Genomic DNA, 16,654 nt, shown 5'->3' on the forward strand with positions numbered 1-16,654 from the left:
AATCTAACAAGGGGGTGAGCAGGGTTTATCTAGAGTGTGTCACTCCCTTATCCTGACCAGAAAGAAGGGTCCCTACTTGGAAAGGGTGCAAGCCACTGCCAACTAAAGACCCCCATATCTAATAACCACACACCATGAACAGGGGTGGTCTTCTCAGCCTTGACAGTGGGTCTTCCTATAGGGCAAAGCACTCTGCTTCCCTCCTACAGCAGGCATGTAGGCTTCATGGTCCTAGGAAGATCCTCAGGTTTCCAGCAAGTTGTGCACACTTTAGGTGATGTCCCCTCAACTTCTGGGGGACTGGCTGTCATGCACACATGCTTAATGAAGAAGTAAGCATTAAATAGTACATCCTTGAACCAATTGTTCAATTTACCTTGGTGGACTTTATGGCTGCCTGAAAACACAGAATATGGGAATAGCCCCAGCCCAGACATAGATACGATATAGTTGTTTTTGTACATTATTGTGAACTATGGGTATCATAGCTTTAGAAATGTGACAATGCTATTAACTACTCCAGTGCTTTTCCTTCTTCATAGTGTTTAGCCATAATCATTCCCTTTCAGTAAGATCATCTTAGATTATATTACACTGCTGATGGAAAATGAAAACACAGGGCCTGATTTTATATATAAATTTGTTATCCTAAATCTGATTTACTTGAGTAAATGATTGATTTACGACTGCAAGGAATTTTGAAAAGGAGGCTTGCAGTAGTATATGCTTTTGCTTCCTAAAATTAATACCCCCCAACCATGTATAGTTACTAGTTAGTAAACCCTACACTCACAGGGGGAGTGCACACTGCAAACCGCAGTTAGCCTTGACAGCTAGTGAATACCCACAAACACATGAGTTTATGGCCATCACACAAACTCCTCTCTGAGAGTTCTGCATGCTGGAACTGGTTGGGTGGTCAGAAATTGACTTCAGTCAATGATATTTGTAGTTACTTTTTACACCTGTGAGGGTGGTGTGGAGCTGATATTACTGAGAAAGTATGAGTTAAGAGGTCTTTGATAAGCAGTATAAAAGTTTTACCTTAGACAGGTCCTTACTCATCTGGTTTCCTTCTGCAACCAAGGGCATTGCTTTAATGTAATCATGAAAGACAGCCAGGACACTGGGATCTGGTTTGCCATCTGCAGGACCTATAAGTATAAAGTGAGAAAGAGTTTGACGAAAAAACAAGAACATCTGCATATCCAGATTTGAAACACACTATGCAGTTCTGAATTCTTATTCCACTGTTCATGTGCCAACAAACCTGGAATATAAGTAAAGCCTGCTCTTCCAACACTGCAGAAACTTGGTAACATTTAACCTTTAGAGTGCACCTCTTTGATCAGATGGCTCTTTGAAGGAGTAATTTGTAAAATAATAATAAGTGTAGGGGCTCAAAGTTTTTCTTAGGAGCACTTCTCCAGCACGGCTGAATGCCAGGTGGCCGAATACCAAGGCTGGCTAGCCATGATTCCACCTCCAACAAATTTCTTCTACCACCCTACAATCGTGTCTCTTAATCTCACTTTTGCAGGTCCTTTTTCACAACCTCTTCCTACCTTTGTTACTATACTTTTATGCCTTTATCTCTCTTTCCCCAGGTCAAAGTGTGATGATAAAAAATAACAAGCAGTCCCCAAAAATAAGGCTTGATGCTCACTACCTTTAACTGGATACATTTGTTCAATGGAAACCAGTCGAGCTGGATGTGGTATGATGATATGTGGTGAAACATTTTTTAGGTTGGAAATAAGCCATATCGTGGCGTTTTACAGTTTTAGCAAGCAAACCACGATTTTTTGGGCAGCCAGAGGCTCAACTGAGTTTCTGCAATCCAGCCTTGTCTGGACAAAAACATTAGCATCCATCATTTTGTGTGTGAATGAAAGAAATTGGAAGATTCTCATTAGTTGTTAAAGGTGGAAAAGACACAATTTGGTGAATACCACTGTCTTTCACTCTAGGGATGGCTTAGTGCAAGAATGATAACTAGATCACAGGCTGATTCTAAGTCGGGCAATGGCCCAGGATTGATAGTCCCAAGGTGGAGTCTGGTCTGTTTATCTTGTTACTGATTGAAAGGATCTCTGTCTTACTGGGATTCTGCTTCAAAATATTGGTTTGATTCTCTGCAGGGTTGGAGGTAAGACAACAAATGAGTTGTGTGTCATCGACATAGAAGTAAGATTTGTCTTGAAACGTCTGTAGCAGGAAGGTGAAAGGCCTTGGCTATAAATTAAAACGCAGGGGAGAATTATGGCTTCTTCTGGCACACCCAAGGTAGTGGTTTAGAAATGGAAAGAAAGATCTAAAGTTGGATGGATTGAGACCAGTTTGATAAAAAAAAAAGATATGATCCATCTTAGGATGGTGTCTCCAATTCCAAAGGAGCTAATATATTGCAGTAGGTCTATGGTGTCAGAGGCAGCAAATAGGTCCAGTAGAATTAGGACCCTTCCATCAACATCTACCCAGTTGCCGAGTATACGACCATTTGGCGCTGTAGCCAGTTGCTAACTGTGGCTCTCTTCGATAAAATCTTCAAACTTTTTTGTGACCATATTGTCAATGAGCTTTGAATTATAAGGAAATTGGGAAGTGGACATGAGATTTTTAGGATCCATAGAACCCAACATGTTTTTTTTTAACAAGGGGTGAACAAAAGAATGTTTTAAGTGCTCAGGGAAGATGACGGTTGACAATGAGGAATTTATAATATTCATTAGATATGAGGCATCCCACATTATTATGCATTTCCACAGCAAGCCTAAAACTGGATTGACTTGCGAATCTGATGGCCTGCTGATACTGACTAGTTAAACACAGTCTTTGGTCACAATGGGTTTAAAAGTATATAGGGAATAGACCTCTAGCTCCTTGTTTGCTGGATTTCTCAGTTGATATTTCTTGTTCAGGTGACAATGCTGACTTTAGGGCGGTGCGGTTAAAGCCACCGAACTGGATGCCAAGCTCGAGGGGCGCAGCATTTTCAAACTTCTTATGACGTTAAAGACAACTGCTGCAGAGTTTTTTGTGTGCCCAGCATTTTTGAGGTATTCTTAAAACTGACAAGCTAGGTTTGGTGATTAATGTACTTGATGGAGAGATCTCATCTTAGTTTGTCTAGTAACATTTTTGACTCATCATAAAGCAGCACAGTGGAACATTGTGCCTTCTGTAAAGCACAATGTGTAACTTTTTTTTTTACAAATAATCTTTATTGAATTGTATTGATAAACAGTGGGAAGTCAATTTATTTAGACATTTGGTGGTCCAATACAAAGCATGGTCATGTAACCATTCAACACTGAGGTGCAAGATGGGTGGGATGAGGTCTTGGGTAGCCCTGTACAGTGGTGTGAGCTGTGAGCTATCTATGGGACAGTGTGTCATGTGTTCATCAATGTCCTCTTAGCTGTGCATCATTGCCACCAGGCCGGAAGTCCAGAGAGAGGGGAAACTTGTCCTGTCAGATTCTGACTGCATGTGGTGAGCTTTTCCTGCCGCTGTTAGTCCTGCTCCTACTGAGCTGCTTTGATTGGCATATTGGTTCCCAATTTTGGACATTGGCAGCTCAGACTGCCCCCAGATACCATCCCCCAATCGGCGACTCCTCAGGGCGAACACCCATTCTGGTCTGGCTCCATTGCCAGCAATATCACGTCTCATCCCATAATCTGGTTGGCCTGTCTCATCTAACACCGGGTCACTGGAGTACATCATCTTACACCCGTGCCCAGCAGCGGACATCACTCTGCCAAACCAACAGAGGCAGTGCTGTTGAGGCCCTCCAGTGCTTCATGATTGCACAATGCACCAGTGCCAATTCTAGGGCTGTATGCTGCTTCCTGCCCTGTCTGCCTAGGGGCAAGGCATCAGGCCAAGCAGGCATGTTTTGGGTGTGTTTATATGCTGCTGATTTGTGTGACGTATGTGTAGACTGCATTCCAGAATGGTCACAGTATCTTGGATTGCCATGTCATGTAGTAAAAGTCTGCATTGTCTGCTCTGCATTTATGTGCCATTGTGCCAAACATCCGATAGTGGGGAAATGGGGTGACATATGTGTAGTGGATGTAATTGAAATGTAGTAATTTCAGTCATGCGACTCGCAGAATATGGTTCAGGACCTTGTTCCAGTTGTTTTCCGTTAGCATGATCTTTAGGTCCTAACGCCAGCAGTATTTCGGGCCAGTAAGTGGTTTACCTATTGCTTGAATCAATTCTGCATATTTATTGTTGATTCGGCAGTTCTTAGGGCTCCATGTAAATAACACATGCAGTATGGGGTCCACTCTTTGCTTGCATCTCCCCACATTTTACCTACGGCACCTTTAAGGGCCAATGTGTGTCAAGAACTGCCCGTTAGATCAGTGTATGTTTTTTGAAGCTCCTCAACTCGAGGTTGGAGCCCTCCCCAAACAGTTGGCCAAGGCTGTATATGAAGTCAAGCCGCCACTGGAACTGGTGTTTTATCCACTTACCCTTGGCGAGGACCGGCAGACACCATAGGAGCAGGTCCAGCGAATATGCCATTCCTGTGCCCTGATGACACTGTAGCAGGACCAGCAGTCCCGGCCCGCCTCTATCAAGAGTGTCATATGCCCTGCCCAAGGGGCAGGCCCAGCAAGTCACAGAGTATGCCCTCCTTGGTCCAATGAGGCCTCAGCCTGCCCTCTCAGAGGACTCGCTGGGGTTATCCACCTCATGAGCCATTACAGCTGACATGACAGATAGTACATTTCATAATTTGCTGCACCCAGACCACCCGCGATCAGCAACAGATGCAGTTTTTCCAGGGACATGCAACGTTGCCCCATGGCCAAGATCAGTTCTGAAAACCAACCATTCAGGACTCCGAACATGTAGGGTAGTGTAAGTGGGATGTTGACAAACACACAAATGAGGCGTGGCAAAGCCACCTTTTTTGCCAGAGCCTCCTGTCTAATGGGTGACAGGGATAGCGTTAGCCAGAAAGCCCTGCTCAATATCCTCTGAGTCCCGGTATACCTGAACCCCGAGATACGGAAAGGTGGGTGTAGCTATTGGGATAGCGTAGGGTACTGCAGTCGTCAGCAGGGCCGCGCACAGTGGGAAAAGGCTAAATAATGCCACTGTGACCTGCAAAGTACAATGTGTAAACTGCGGATCACAGAACTACATTTTCTCTGGATAGTTTAGTGGGTTACTGCTTTTGCCAATGAGATCCTTTTGTTATCTGCAGTTCCTAAAATATAACAATCCTTATATGGGACTGTTAGCTATAAGCGAGGATCAAAGAGCAGCATGCAAACTGCAAAGGCATGGGTTTGGAACCTTAATGTTTTTACCCCAACTTTCTTTATTCTAAGGTTGCTAATAATGATTCCTTTGGTTAGTGATAAATTCTTGTTGGTAAAGACAGTCCCAACCACTGTTATGTTGTGAATCACAAGTTTGTGATTCTCAAGACTTAACGTTCTAATATATAATGCCTACCGATGTGGATGAAATGTGACTCCTACACCTCATAGTCTGCATTGTCTTATATAACATTTCCTATACATTGATTTACACATTTATATGAATCGTCTCAGCTTAATATGCACGCATCTGCGTGCTAATGATGTAAAGCCTCTGACGCCCTATATTGGGATGAATAATACTATAAAAGAAATTGAAAGTATGCAAGAGAAGGGCTATGGAGAGATGAGAGGCACTGTTGGAGGGTGGTAGTGAGGGAATCCATAGAGAAGAAGGTCATGGTGGGTAGCGCCAACCAAGATGGTCGCACCAGGCACCACCAGGGCTAACGCCGCTCCTATTAGGTAGCACAGTTGCAGCATTGAGCTGTGGGATGTTTGAAGGGGAGCGTGGTACTTCTTGAAATTTCTTGTTTTGGTAACGTGGTTACAGCATCCAGCTGTGGGCAACTAAGGTTTGCAGAGACGGGCGTGGGGTTGTCCTGTGCCACAAATTATTTACAAATTAATCTATTTCTTTTTAGCAATATAGTCCAAGAGGCTGTTCGCTGGCACGTGGGGAGGGAGAACAGCATAAGTCCCTTCAACTGGACAGGCTAGTAGGTTAACAGATTCATTATCAGAATTGTTGTGTTTTAGATCTTATTTGACAAGTAGGATCTTTCAGAAGTTCCTCAGTTGAAGACTGTGTAATTCTGGTGGCAGGGCCACAATCTTTCCGCCATTCTGTCTGATGCTTTCATAGTCTCCTCCTTAAGCATGGGAGTATACTATTTACAAGAAGCTCGGCTTTGGTTGATGTTTTTTAGACTGAATCAGGCATCTAAAATGGACTTGAAATGGACATAAAAGAGTTCAAGCATGGCGGAGGTATTTTGGTCGTTTTACTGAAAGGAAGGAGTACTATGGGGAGACAATCACGGCATTTGCTAAATTTGCTACATTGTTGTCAGTTCATACTCTGTTTTGAATGTTAATTATACAGCTGTTGAACTTTTAAGAGGTGGAATATCTGACCATGGTATTTCCGACCAGGATTTGAAATGTATCAGGGCAAACTATTGAGAATATAAGGTCAAAGGTGACCTGCTTGGTGGGTATGACTAGTGACTTGCTGAGACGGATTTAGATTGGCCATTGATTGCTTTAAAGTATTATTATTTTTATTTGGGCCTCACCACAAACATTGAAGTCTGCAAGCACTATTATTTGGGAGAATCAAATTTTCGTCGGTAGTAGACGTTCTTCGAGCCAAAAGAATTATCCGGAGAGAGAGAAGGGTTGATTTATTAAAAGAAGGCTATGGTTTTTATAGCTACAAATAAAGAGAATCGCCTCCTGGAAATTGATTACATAGAAGACTCGTCATATTAACTTCACATTTGTAAGGGATGGCTAACCCACTATATACTTTAGTGCGGTAGTCCCGATGGTCAATCTGCCACAGGCCCTGGCTGATGGAAGCATTGAGAGTGTTAGAGAGTGGTAGTTGCACACTGACGTAACATTTACTGGCCTTCCTTTCTAAATTATGGAATTAAATGAAAAATGCAGGTCATCTGCATCAAAGGTGGGCCTGTTTATTTTTTATGAGTAAAAAGCACAGGTTTAGCAGCAGAGATTGCAAACATCAGAATGTGTGGGCATGGGAGGTAGTTTCCCATCACTGGCAGGAAATACCTGCAGCTTGTCGCAAACATCCATATATATGTATTATTGGAGGCTGCAAGATGGAGCATGGATGCTGCTCCCATATTACAAAGGGACAGCATAATCCGCACTTCCTCCTCCTCTCCTGTTTTCTTCATCCCCAATAACAGTGCTTGTGTGTGGGAGAATACACAAGGTCTTTTGTCTGGGCAGGTTCTTGAATGTTGCGCATTGCCTGCTGCACATATGTGACAGCCAGCAGAGTGCATTCTGAGAAAAAAGGCAAGAGATACCCTTCTCAGAAGCCCCTCTCACCAGGAGAATTCTGTCCCAACCTAGTTGGTTGGATGGTGGAAGATGAAAAGATGCACTAAGCCGCACTGGTGATCGGCTGCTGCCCTGCAGTCAGGGAATGGCAATAGAAGCTGGAGCTAGTCTCTACTCATTTGAAGACCTTCAACCCAGGCATGCCTGGACCCTGCTTTGGTGCTGCCAGAATGTGGAGCTGAGTGCTGCCTGTTCTCTCTTGCCGATGAACCAGCCTGAAGATTCTACTGAAGCTCAGCTGCCCTGTCCCGCTGCCCACCTTGCTTTTGCAGACGCTGCCACCCAGCCCAAGATGTTCTGCGACTTGGACACGCTGCCTCTACCACTCACCAGAGAGATCTCCTTTGCACTGCTAGAAGTGCAGGTGTGCTGAGTGGTAAATGCTTGACACTCACACTCGCACTCCGCAGCACCAGCTTTCCTTTTGTTGGTCACCTGATTCTTTTGTGCAGGGGTCCAGGCCACAGGAGCCAGTGACCAGGCGGCATCAAGAAGGTCATGAGTGGTTTACTGAAGGTTAACTGTGAATGAGGCTCACTTACAACTGTTCGGCGATCTGTCCCTCTTCATCACGAAGAATAATCCCCAGAGTCTAGAGATAGATATGAGGACTATGCAGAATGACACACAACACCATGGCGGTGCCAACACATTTGAAACAAGCATTTGCAATGCAATAGGTCTCGCATTTGTGAGAGTTTAAGCTATTGTCATTGTAAATGACAATGCCTTTTATTTATATGTTTTGATAATTAACACAGAAATAAAAGGCATTGTCATTTACAATGCCAATAGCTCAAGCTCTTGCAAATGCAAGACTTCGGCCGCAATTGTCCCGGGCTGCATGAAAAGGCGAAAGAGTGCATGGTGCGCTGAATGTTGCAGGAAAGCATGTCATGCCTGCTGTAGGAGAAACGCATTAATGAAAATAGTGCTTACAGAGAAAATAAGAAATAATTCGTGTAACAACAGAAGTAAAAGGGCCAGTCCTCGTTATTGAGGGAGCCTGTGCACACCAAGCGTATGGCTGACCATTGTGCATATAAGGATTCACAAACATAACATATATATACACACACACACACACACACCTGTGTGGGTCCACCTGGCCTCACCACTCTCGGCGTTAGGACAGGTGCACAAACCAGATATTGCCTTCCATGGTAGCTGCGGATGCCAATACTCACCCATGATGGCCGTTACGTGTAGAAGAGGACAGCGTGTAATTTATTGCCACACCTGGATTAATGCAGCAGAAACTAGTTCATGACCTCACCTTTGCTTTCAGAACAGGATTGTTGCTGTTACTCAATGTCTTTTTATGAATTCTGCTGCTAAAAGGCGCAGTCCGAGGGGTCTTCGTAAACGGTAAAAAAAAAAAATGGAAACGTATATTTGTGCAATAGGAGACCCAGCGAACATCTAGGGCACACAGCTGTGTAAATATTTTTTTCTGGCAGTTCCTACCCCCAGATAGGCCTCCTTGCCCCTCTCTTGCGTGTTTCCAACACAGTGATGTCAGGGTATAGCAGATACACCCCTGGTTTGTTTCCTGTTGTCCCGACAACTGGATGGATTTCTTTGGAATGCAAACCCTTTTTTCCATCTTCTGATTAATAAACATGCGAGTTCTCCCTAGGCTTCCATTATCTACCTTACACTTTGATCAATAGCACCTATGCGAGCAGGTGGCTGTTGAAGAGATGTCACTCGAAACTTGGGCTGATCTCCAGCAAAGGCACAGAGGAAACTCATAGGAAGAACATGGCATTTTTGTCTTCTGACAGTACTTTGTGCAGTGTATGCGAAAAAAGGCATTCTGTGTGTGTTTGCGTGCTGAGCAATTGCACGTGCTAGACGTCCGTTCTGCTCCCGGCCATTAAGGTTGGTGTTTTAACTTATTTCCCTTCAGTTTTCTGCTGCTTTTAGTGCCTTTAAATGCTTGGTAAAACAGTGTTGCTTCATGTAAAAAATATCTGCAATGCAATAGGTCTCGCACTTAAATGCGAGACCTATGGTGTGGCCGCCATTGTCCCGGGCTGCTTGAAAAGTGAAAACGCTGTAAGCAAAGCACGTTGTGGCGCCAGAGAGAAACAGGATGTGTAAAAAACAAATGGCGCATGGCATGCTGAATGTAAGCAAAGCTCGTCGTGCTTGCAGGAAGAGAAACTCAATGAAGAAAATAGTGCTTACAAGACTAAATAACACGTACCGTGTAGCAACTGAAGTAAAGGGGCCAGTAACCATTAAAGGTTACAAATGAAGAAAAGGCGTTACTAACAAAGCGATTACTTAATCAGAAGCCTGCATTGAAGAAGGACAAACACAAAGCCAATGACAAATATTGGCGGAGAGTGGGCGGGGCTTCTCTTCTATACTCTACTACAGCAGATCGCCAGATCAGCGCATGCGAGCTGGCTCAGGCTCGACCTAAATACACAATGAAAGAGTAAAACATTTACGTGTAGGAATGTAGGCCTCAAATGAAAAGTCAGAGTTAAAGCAAGTTTTTTTTAAACTATCTATTTCCTTTATACGTATTAGACTTGGGTATGCCGTAGATTAGGAATGTGAAATGTTTAAACTTTATAAGCTGACATGACGATCTTGATTAAAATGTCAAATGGTTAGGTTTTTGGCCTTCCCATAGGTTTACTTTCATAAAATATAAAAATGTATTAAAATGTTTTGTTGAATTTCCGCAGAAAGGTTTCATATGAATAAAATATTAGTCAATTTTAATGGATGAGAACCCAGTGATTTAACGTAGTGATGCAAATGCCTAACCATTAACCCTGGTTTTCTTACAGTAGACGAAAGTAGAGAAATTCTTCTGAATTTCTACAAATGTTTCAATAAAAGTTTCTAGAATTCAGTTGCAACTATTTGCAACAGGAACGATTTAAAGGGCGTGTTCTTTGACATAGACAGAGTGAGTTCACTCAGACCTTAAGATGGACTGAATGGTGATCTTTTCTTGACTTCTCTGCAGCGCCCTTTGCTGAGAAACCCCTTTTCTATTTTCCAATGGCGAAGCTAGACCTTTGGCTACCTGTGGCGGTCCCTGTATTCCCTGCCCGCTGCAGCCGCATGTAAGGAGGAGGATGCTGTTGATTCCTGCGTTTGCTGCCCACAACAGCCGCAGGTAAGGGGAGTGGCCCACCACCCCCAAAACTCATGCTACCCGCTCCGGTTCCCCCTTGCTACATCAAAGGTCTTTTTCCCTAATATAACCTATGCTTCTATAAAACTCTACTGCATGTTATGAACTTTTCTTTAGGAGGAGTTCTGTGATGATTTCCAATTGGCGTTTTATGCTGAAGCTTCATGCTTTAGCATCCTGAATTGGAACTCTTTATGAGTTCTTCTAACTGACACTTTTCTCTTGTTCTCCCAACCTTAGAATTGGGACTTTTCTTTATGGAACACACTGAATAAAATAGTTCTGCCATTGGTTATTCATGATTATTATTAACATTGATTAATATTGATGAGAGTATGTCAATTTCCAATAAAGACTAAGACTAAAGATTTGATGCTTTAAAATATCTTTGAAACTCACAGCAAAATCTCATCATTGATTCCCCAGATTGAAATAGTAACTATTAAAAATTATTAAATGATTTACAGCTCCTGTTTATTCCTACTTACATCAAAGGTCCATTGACCTTTTGTTGCGGGATTCCAATTAGGATGAATTGGTAGTTAAATGTGGTAAACCATATTTTATTTCATGCTGTGACCATCTCACACTCTTGTAGTGGAGTATGAGAGAAGGGTTCACATTCACCTGTACCGTAAACCATTGTAAGTTTCAGCCTTCTGTTCAAGAGAAGTTCTTTAGCTGACAGATGAGAAAATCGCATTCTGCTACGTCAAAAGCTGGTTTTAAGTTTAGCAGAATCAAGGTACAGACTCTTCCCCGATCCCTTTGCTGATATTTGTTGAGGTTCTCTTGCTACTTCTTTGTGATCTGGCACCACTCTGGAAAATGACTGAAGGTGCTGGTTGCTTTCAAAGTGGGCAGAGAGTCGAGCAATAACCTTTGTATCAAGAATCCTTGAGCTTTATGGTTAAGACAGAGATTGGTCTCATGTTCAACAGGATTTCTGAATTATCACTTAACTTCTCAGCTGTATTACAAACCGAGTCACCCTCACATATTATGCTGGAAAATGTGCTTTTCTTTTTGAAGGACCTCTCCTGAATATAAGGATGGACTGAAAATGTAAAAATGATTGGAGTGATAACTACTCAGTTGAGATTAATTGCTGAAGCTCTGCCTTTCGCGGACTTGAAACTACAGTAAGGAGCTGACATTTTTAAGCGTTTTTAAGACTGGCGTCTTTAAGCTTTTAATCATTATTTCTCCTGCTCTGTTAAATAGAATAGTGCTTACCAGAGCTCAGCACTACCTGCTCCTAAATTGTTCTGCCACTTTGGGTTGCAGTGCCTCGGGGACATCGCATGTTTTAAACTTTAAAACAGTTGAAGACAACATACCTGCAAAGTCTCCCTTGACTCACCGGTCCTTCGCGGGAATCCTCCCATTTGTGTTGAGAGAGCCAATGGTTAGTTCTTCTCACAACTGCCTACTCACTGGCAGCCATCTTAGGGGTCCAGCTTTTTTTACACCCAGCCCATAAATTGAAAGGAAGGACTGGGCATGCAGAGGACGCATGCAGTGGACACTCACAGTGGACGCGCCAAAGTCTAGCCCGTCTGCTGCTGGACGGCTCCAGGACCCCTGCTTCCTTACCAAGGTATACAAGGAGAGAACTCTTGGAACTACGCTATAGTGGTAAAACTAGTCTCTGCCACCCCCATGAATGGGGGTTCCATACAGACAGCTACGAATGTCGACCTTGTAATTCTGGCTTTAAGGATGATACCAAGGATCAGCAGGGTCATGCTACCTCTACAATCTCTGCTGTAAAGGCGACAGACAAGCAAGCAGCAGGGAGTGTATACTCTTGTATGTTACTCAATTCAAGGTTCCTCATTAAAAATAAATATGAATTTGCAGATTTCATGTCTCAGCACGATCCAGATATTACCTTTCTCACAGAGACCTGGGCAGACAGTCTTTCGGATCCAGATATTAAAATTGCCATCCCCAATGGCTTCAATATTGAAAGGCTGGAAAGAACAGATAAGAAAAGTTGGGGGATCGCGATTGTGTATCGTAGCTCAATCAATGCCATCTTTCAGCCAATACCCCATCTAGACTGCGAAGCCCTCAGTTTTAGTATAAAAATGGACAACTCATACACGTTTCAGGGACTATTAGTCTATCGACCACCAGGCCTTTCATCCAAAAAATTCAAACCTTTTTGGAATCTTGCCCAAATTACTCAAGTTTCACAATTGTAGGGGATTTTAATTTCCACCTTGAGCTTTCTATTAACTCGATACAGATACCTTAGTTGAAACTCTTAAGAGCTTCAATCTACACTAGTTAATCAAAGAACCCACAGATTTGGCCAATCATACGCTGGATGGAATTTTTACAATCAAGAACTGAAAATAGATAAAGTCTTGCCCCTTTTATGGTCAGACCATAAGGCCATCTTTTTCTCAATGAAAGTCCTCTGTAATACAGCAATACCTAATAATACAGCAAGAACTGTTAAATACCGGCTGTGGAAAAATCTTAATGCGGAGGAATTGGAGGGCATACTCTCTAAATCAGTTCCTGTTCCAGACAATAACGTCAACACTGCAGCAATCAATTATACACATTGAACACAAGTTGGTCGCACACTGCTCGTCACACCAGCAAGTTGCCCCAAAGGACTGTGGTGAATGTAGTGGCGACGGCGGGTACGCCTATGCCACGATGTGTAAAAAGAAAAAAGTATGTGTTGCATTTAGCCATCCCTGGACACGTGTTTCGAGGTAGTTGCCTCTCGTCAGCAGGGAGCAGGACAATGTAAAGGGGTGCCGAGTGGACTGCCAAAATGTAATTAAAACAGGTCAAATACCTCTCATGGCGCGCAGGTGCAGAACCAGGGCTCGTCAGCCCGATAGCTCACGGGAGCCGTAATAATTTGAACACAAGTTGGTCGCACACTGCTCGTCACACCAGCAAGTTGCCCCAAAGGACTGTGGTGAATGTAGTGGCGACGGCGGGTACGCCTATGCCACGATGTGTAAAAAGAAAAAAGTATGTGTTGCATTTAGCCATCCCTGGACACGTGTTTCGAGGTAGTTGCCTCTCGTCAGCAGGGAGCAGGACAATGTAAAGGGGTGCCGAGTGGACTGCCAAAATGTAATTAAAACAGGTCAAATACCTCTCATGGCGCGCAGGTGCAGAACCAGGGCTCGTCAGCCCGATAGCTCACGGGAGCCGTAATAATTTGAACACAAGTTGGTCGCACACTGCTCGTCACACCAGCAAGTTGCCCCAAAGGACTGTGGTGAATGTAGTGGCGACGGCGGGTACGCCTATGCCACGATGTGTAAAAAGAAAAAAGTATGTGTTGCATTTAGCCATCCCTGGACATACTGTTCTCTATACATCGTGGCACAGGCGTACCCGCCGTCGCCACTACATCTACCATAGTCCCTTGGGGCAACTTGCTGGTGTGACGAGCAGTGTGCGACCAACTTTTGCATAATTTATTACGGCTCCCTTGAGCCAACGGGCTGACGAGCCTTGGATCTGCACCTGCGTGCCATGAGAGGTACTTGACCTGTTTTAATTACATTTTGGCAGTCCACGCGGCACCCCTTTACACTGACCTGCTCCCTGCTGACGAGAGGCAACTACCTCGAAACACGTGTCCAGGGATGGCTAACGCAAACACATACTGTTCTCTATACATCGTGGCACAGGCGTACCCGCCGTCGCCACTACATCTACCATAGTCCCTTGGGGCAACTTGCTGGTGTGACGAGCAGTGTGCGACCAACTTTTGCATAAATTATACACATTGGTTAGACACAGGATTTCAAAGATTGGTACTGGAAAAAACAACCTTTAAGAACTATAGGAAAAACCCATCAGCCCCATGGTTTTCACAAGAATTATAGTGGCCCCATTTGAAGTGCAGACTTCAGAAGCACAAAAGAAGGAAGGAATATTATCTTGAAGAAAAAAAATTAAGCACAAAAAAATAATATTTAGAATATGAAGATTTAGTTAAAGCAGCAAAGAATAAAATATTTTTCTGATAAAATTAGCTAAGCGATAAACTCTACTAGGGAACTCTTTAAAACAGTTAAATCTCTGATCAAATGGAGTAACAGTAATCTACAATCCCGATGAATCCTTCTTGTTGGAAATGGCCCTTTTTGCAGGGTTAGCCCCAAACTTTTTGCTTCTTCCTCCTACTTTTTCCTGACCTGTGTTTGTTGGCATTAGGACTCTGGGCACTGTACCATTGCTGATCCAACGCTGTGTGCATGTGCTTTTTGCAGCCTGAGACTGCTGTGTGGTCAGCTGTACCCGTGTGCCTGAAGCGTACAATGACCGCACTGAACCCTGCAGCGTAACCATCGTACTGCTGCTAAATCACTGCCACCGGCCTGAGCCGTCATCTGCAAAGAACTGCGAGTGTTTCATCGCCGCTGGCCTGAGTCGTGAATTGACAAGAAGTATTGCGAGCAGTCACCACCGCTGGCCGAGTCATCTGCCCAAGATCGAGAAGCACCCGAGAAGGAGCTGCGCTGGGATCTGATCCGCTGCAAGGCGACGCCTAGCAACTGGGATTCCCCAGCGAGGAACAGCTGTTGTCTACGGAGCTGCCCAGTGGGACGTCGAGCCGCGAGGAAAGGAGAAGAGAGGAAGCAAACCCCAGGTAACGCTCGGACCGAAGTCCAGAGCACTGCGTGTGTCACCCCCTGGGGCGGGTTGCATGTCTGTGAGAGACTGCTCTCAGCTCCTCCCTTTGTAGCGAGAGCCTCCGCTCGAGTGATTCCACCGGCCCATACTTGCCTGAGAGGAGCGGCAGTACCGGGGCCCGTGTTAAAGCTGTTTACCTGATTTAAAAGCATTTGGGGGCATACTTCTGCAATCGCTGACGTGGAGTCAGCAGTCCCGTGGTGAGAGTCTGTGAAGAGCACCGTGTGTCGGTGCTGAATACAGAACCTTCAAGTTATTTGAAAAGTTACTTTACTGAATATGCATATGTTGGATTTTTGTCGTTTTGGTCTTGTCAAGTTAGATAAAGATACCTTTATTTTTCTAAACCTGTGTGGTTTCCATTTGTGGTGTTATCACTGTGTTACTGTGAGTGTTGGTACAAATACTTTACAAATTGCCTTGGGGAAAAGCCTGTCTGCTTGTGCCAAGCTACCAAGGGGGTAAGCAAGGGTTATCTAGAGTGTGTTTCCCCCTTACCCTGACTAGAAGCAAGGGTCCCTATTTGGGCAAATGTACCTACCTCTGCCAACTAGAGACCCCCATTTCTAACATTGGTGGTCAGTGGTGAGGATCTGAACTTGTATTTGTACTTGACCCACAGTGATTGGTGTACATCACTAGTTTAGCACAGACCACTACGCAGCCACATACTGTGCTTTGTTTTTGGTTCTATTTTTGAGTGTCCCTTAAAGCATCCACGCATCATGTCTCAGAAGAGTAAACCAGCAAGTGAGATTGAAGAATTGGAATTTGATATTGAGGCATTGCTTACCTACAAAGTAGATCAACTGAAACAATTTTGCAAAGATTTTGGATGTCCCATGAGAAGCAGCTCTTAGAAGGAGGAGCTGCAGAAGGCCTTAAGGGCCTGGTGGGAGGCCAAAGAGGCTGAGAAGACAGGTGATGCAAATATGGATGAGGATGCGCAAGGGGATGGTTTCATATCACAGGATCTGCCTGTGGGCAGACCAGCCTCCAGGGCTGGCAGCAACCATTCTTGTAGGAGCTTTTCCCCAGAGAAGCTGCAGGAAAATCAAAGGGTCAGAGGGCATGAGCTGGAAGTTTTGGAACTCAAGGCTCAGGCTGAGGAAAAGAAGTTGCTTATTGAGAGCAAAAAGATGGCAGAGGAGAGCAAGAAGAGGTATGCCCTGGAAGAAATGAAATTGACCTTGGCACATGAATTAAGCATGAGGGAGCTTGATTTGGAGCTCGAGAGGCTGGAGGCCATGAGTGTCTTAGCCAAAAAAGAGGAAACGTTTTTAGCTCAGGAAGTGAGCTTTGCTGAGTTGGAGGTGGAGTCCAGCTCAGATGGTAGCAGCGAAATGGAGATATATAGTGCTGA

At 44.1% G+C, this 16,654-nt stretch overlaps 1 protein-coding gene across 1 annotated transcript in view; it reads right to left on the reverse strand.

Moving 5' to 3' along the window:
• LOC146821397 (kinesin-like protein KIF28) overlaps window positions 1-16,654 on the reverse strand; it is a 777,435-nt gene that overhangs the window by 440,776 nt on the left and 320,005 nt on the right. Inside the window, exon 20 of the mRNA XM_085609842.1 lies at window positions 1,045-1,154. Coding sequence (XP_085465968.1) covers window positions 1,045-1,154 — 110 coding nt within the window. The remainder of the gene's footprint in view (window positions 1-1,044; window positions 1,155-16,654) is intronic.

The sequence above is a fragment of the Triturus cristatus genome, chromosome 6 (genome assembly GCF_964204655.1).
Source record: "Triturus cristatus chromosome 6, aTriCri1.1, whole genome shotgun sequence".
Taxonomy (NCBI): domain Eukaryota; kingdom Metazoa; phylum Chordata; class Amphibia; order Caudata; family Salamandridae; genus Triturus; species Triturus cristatus.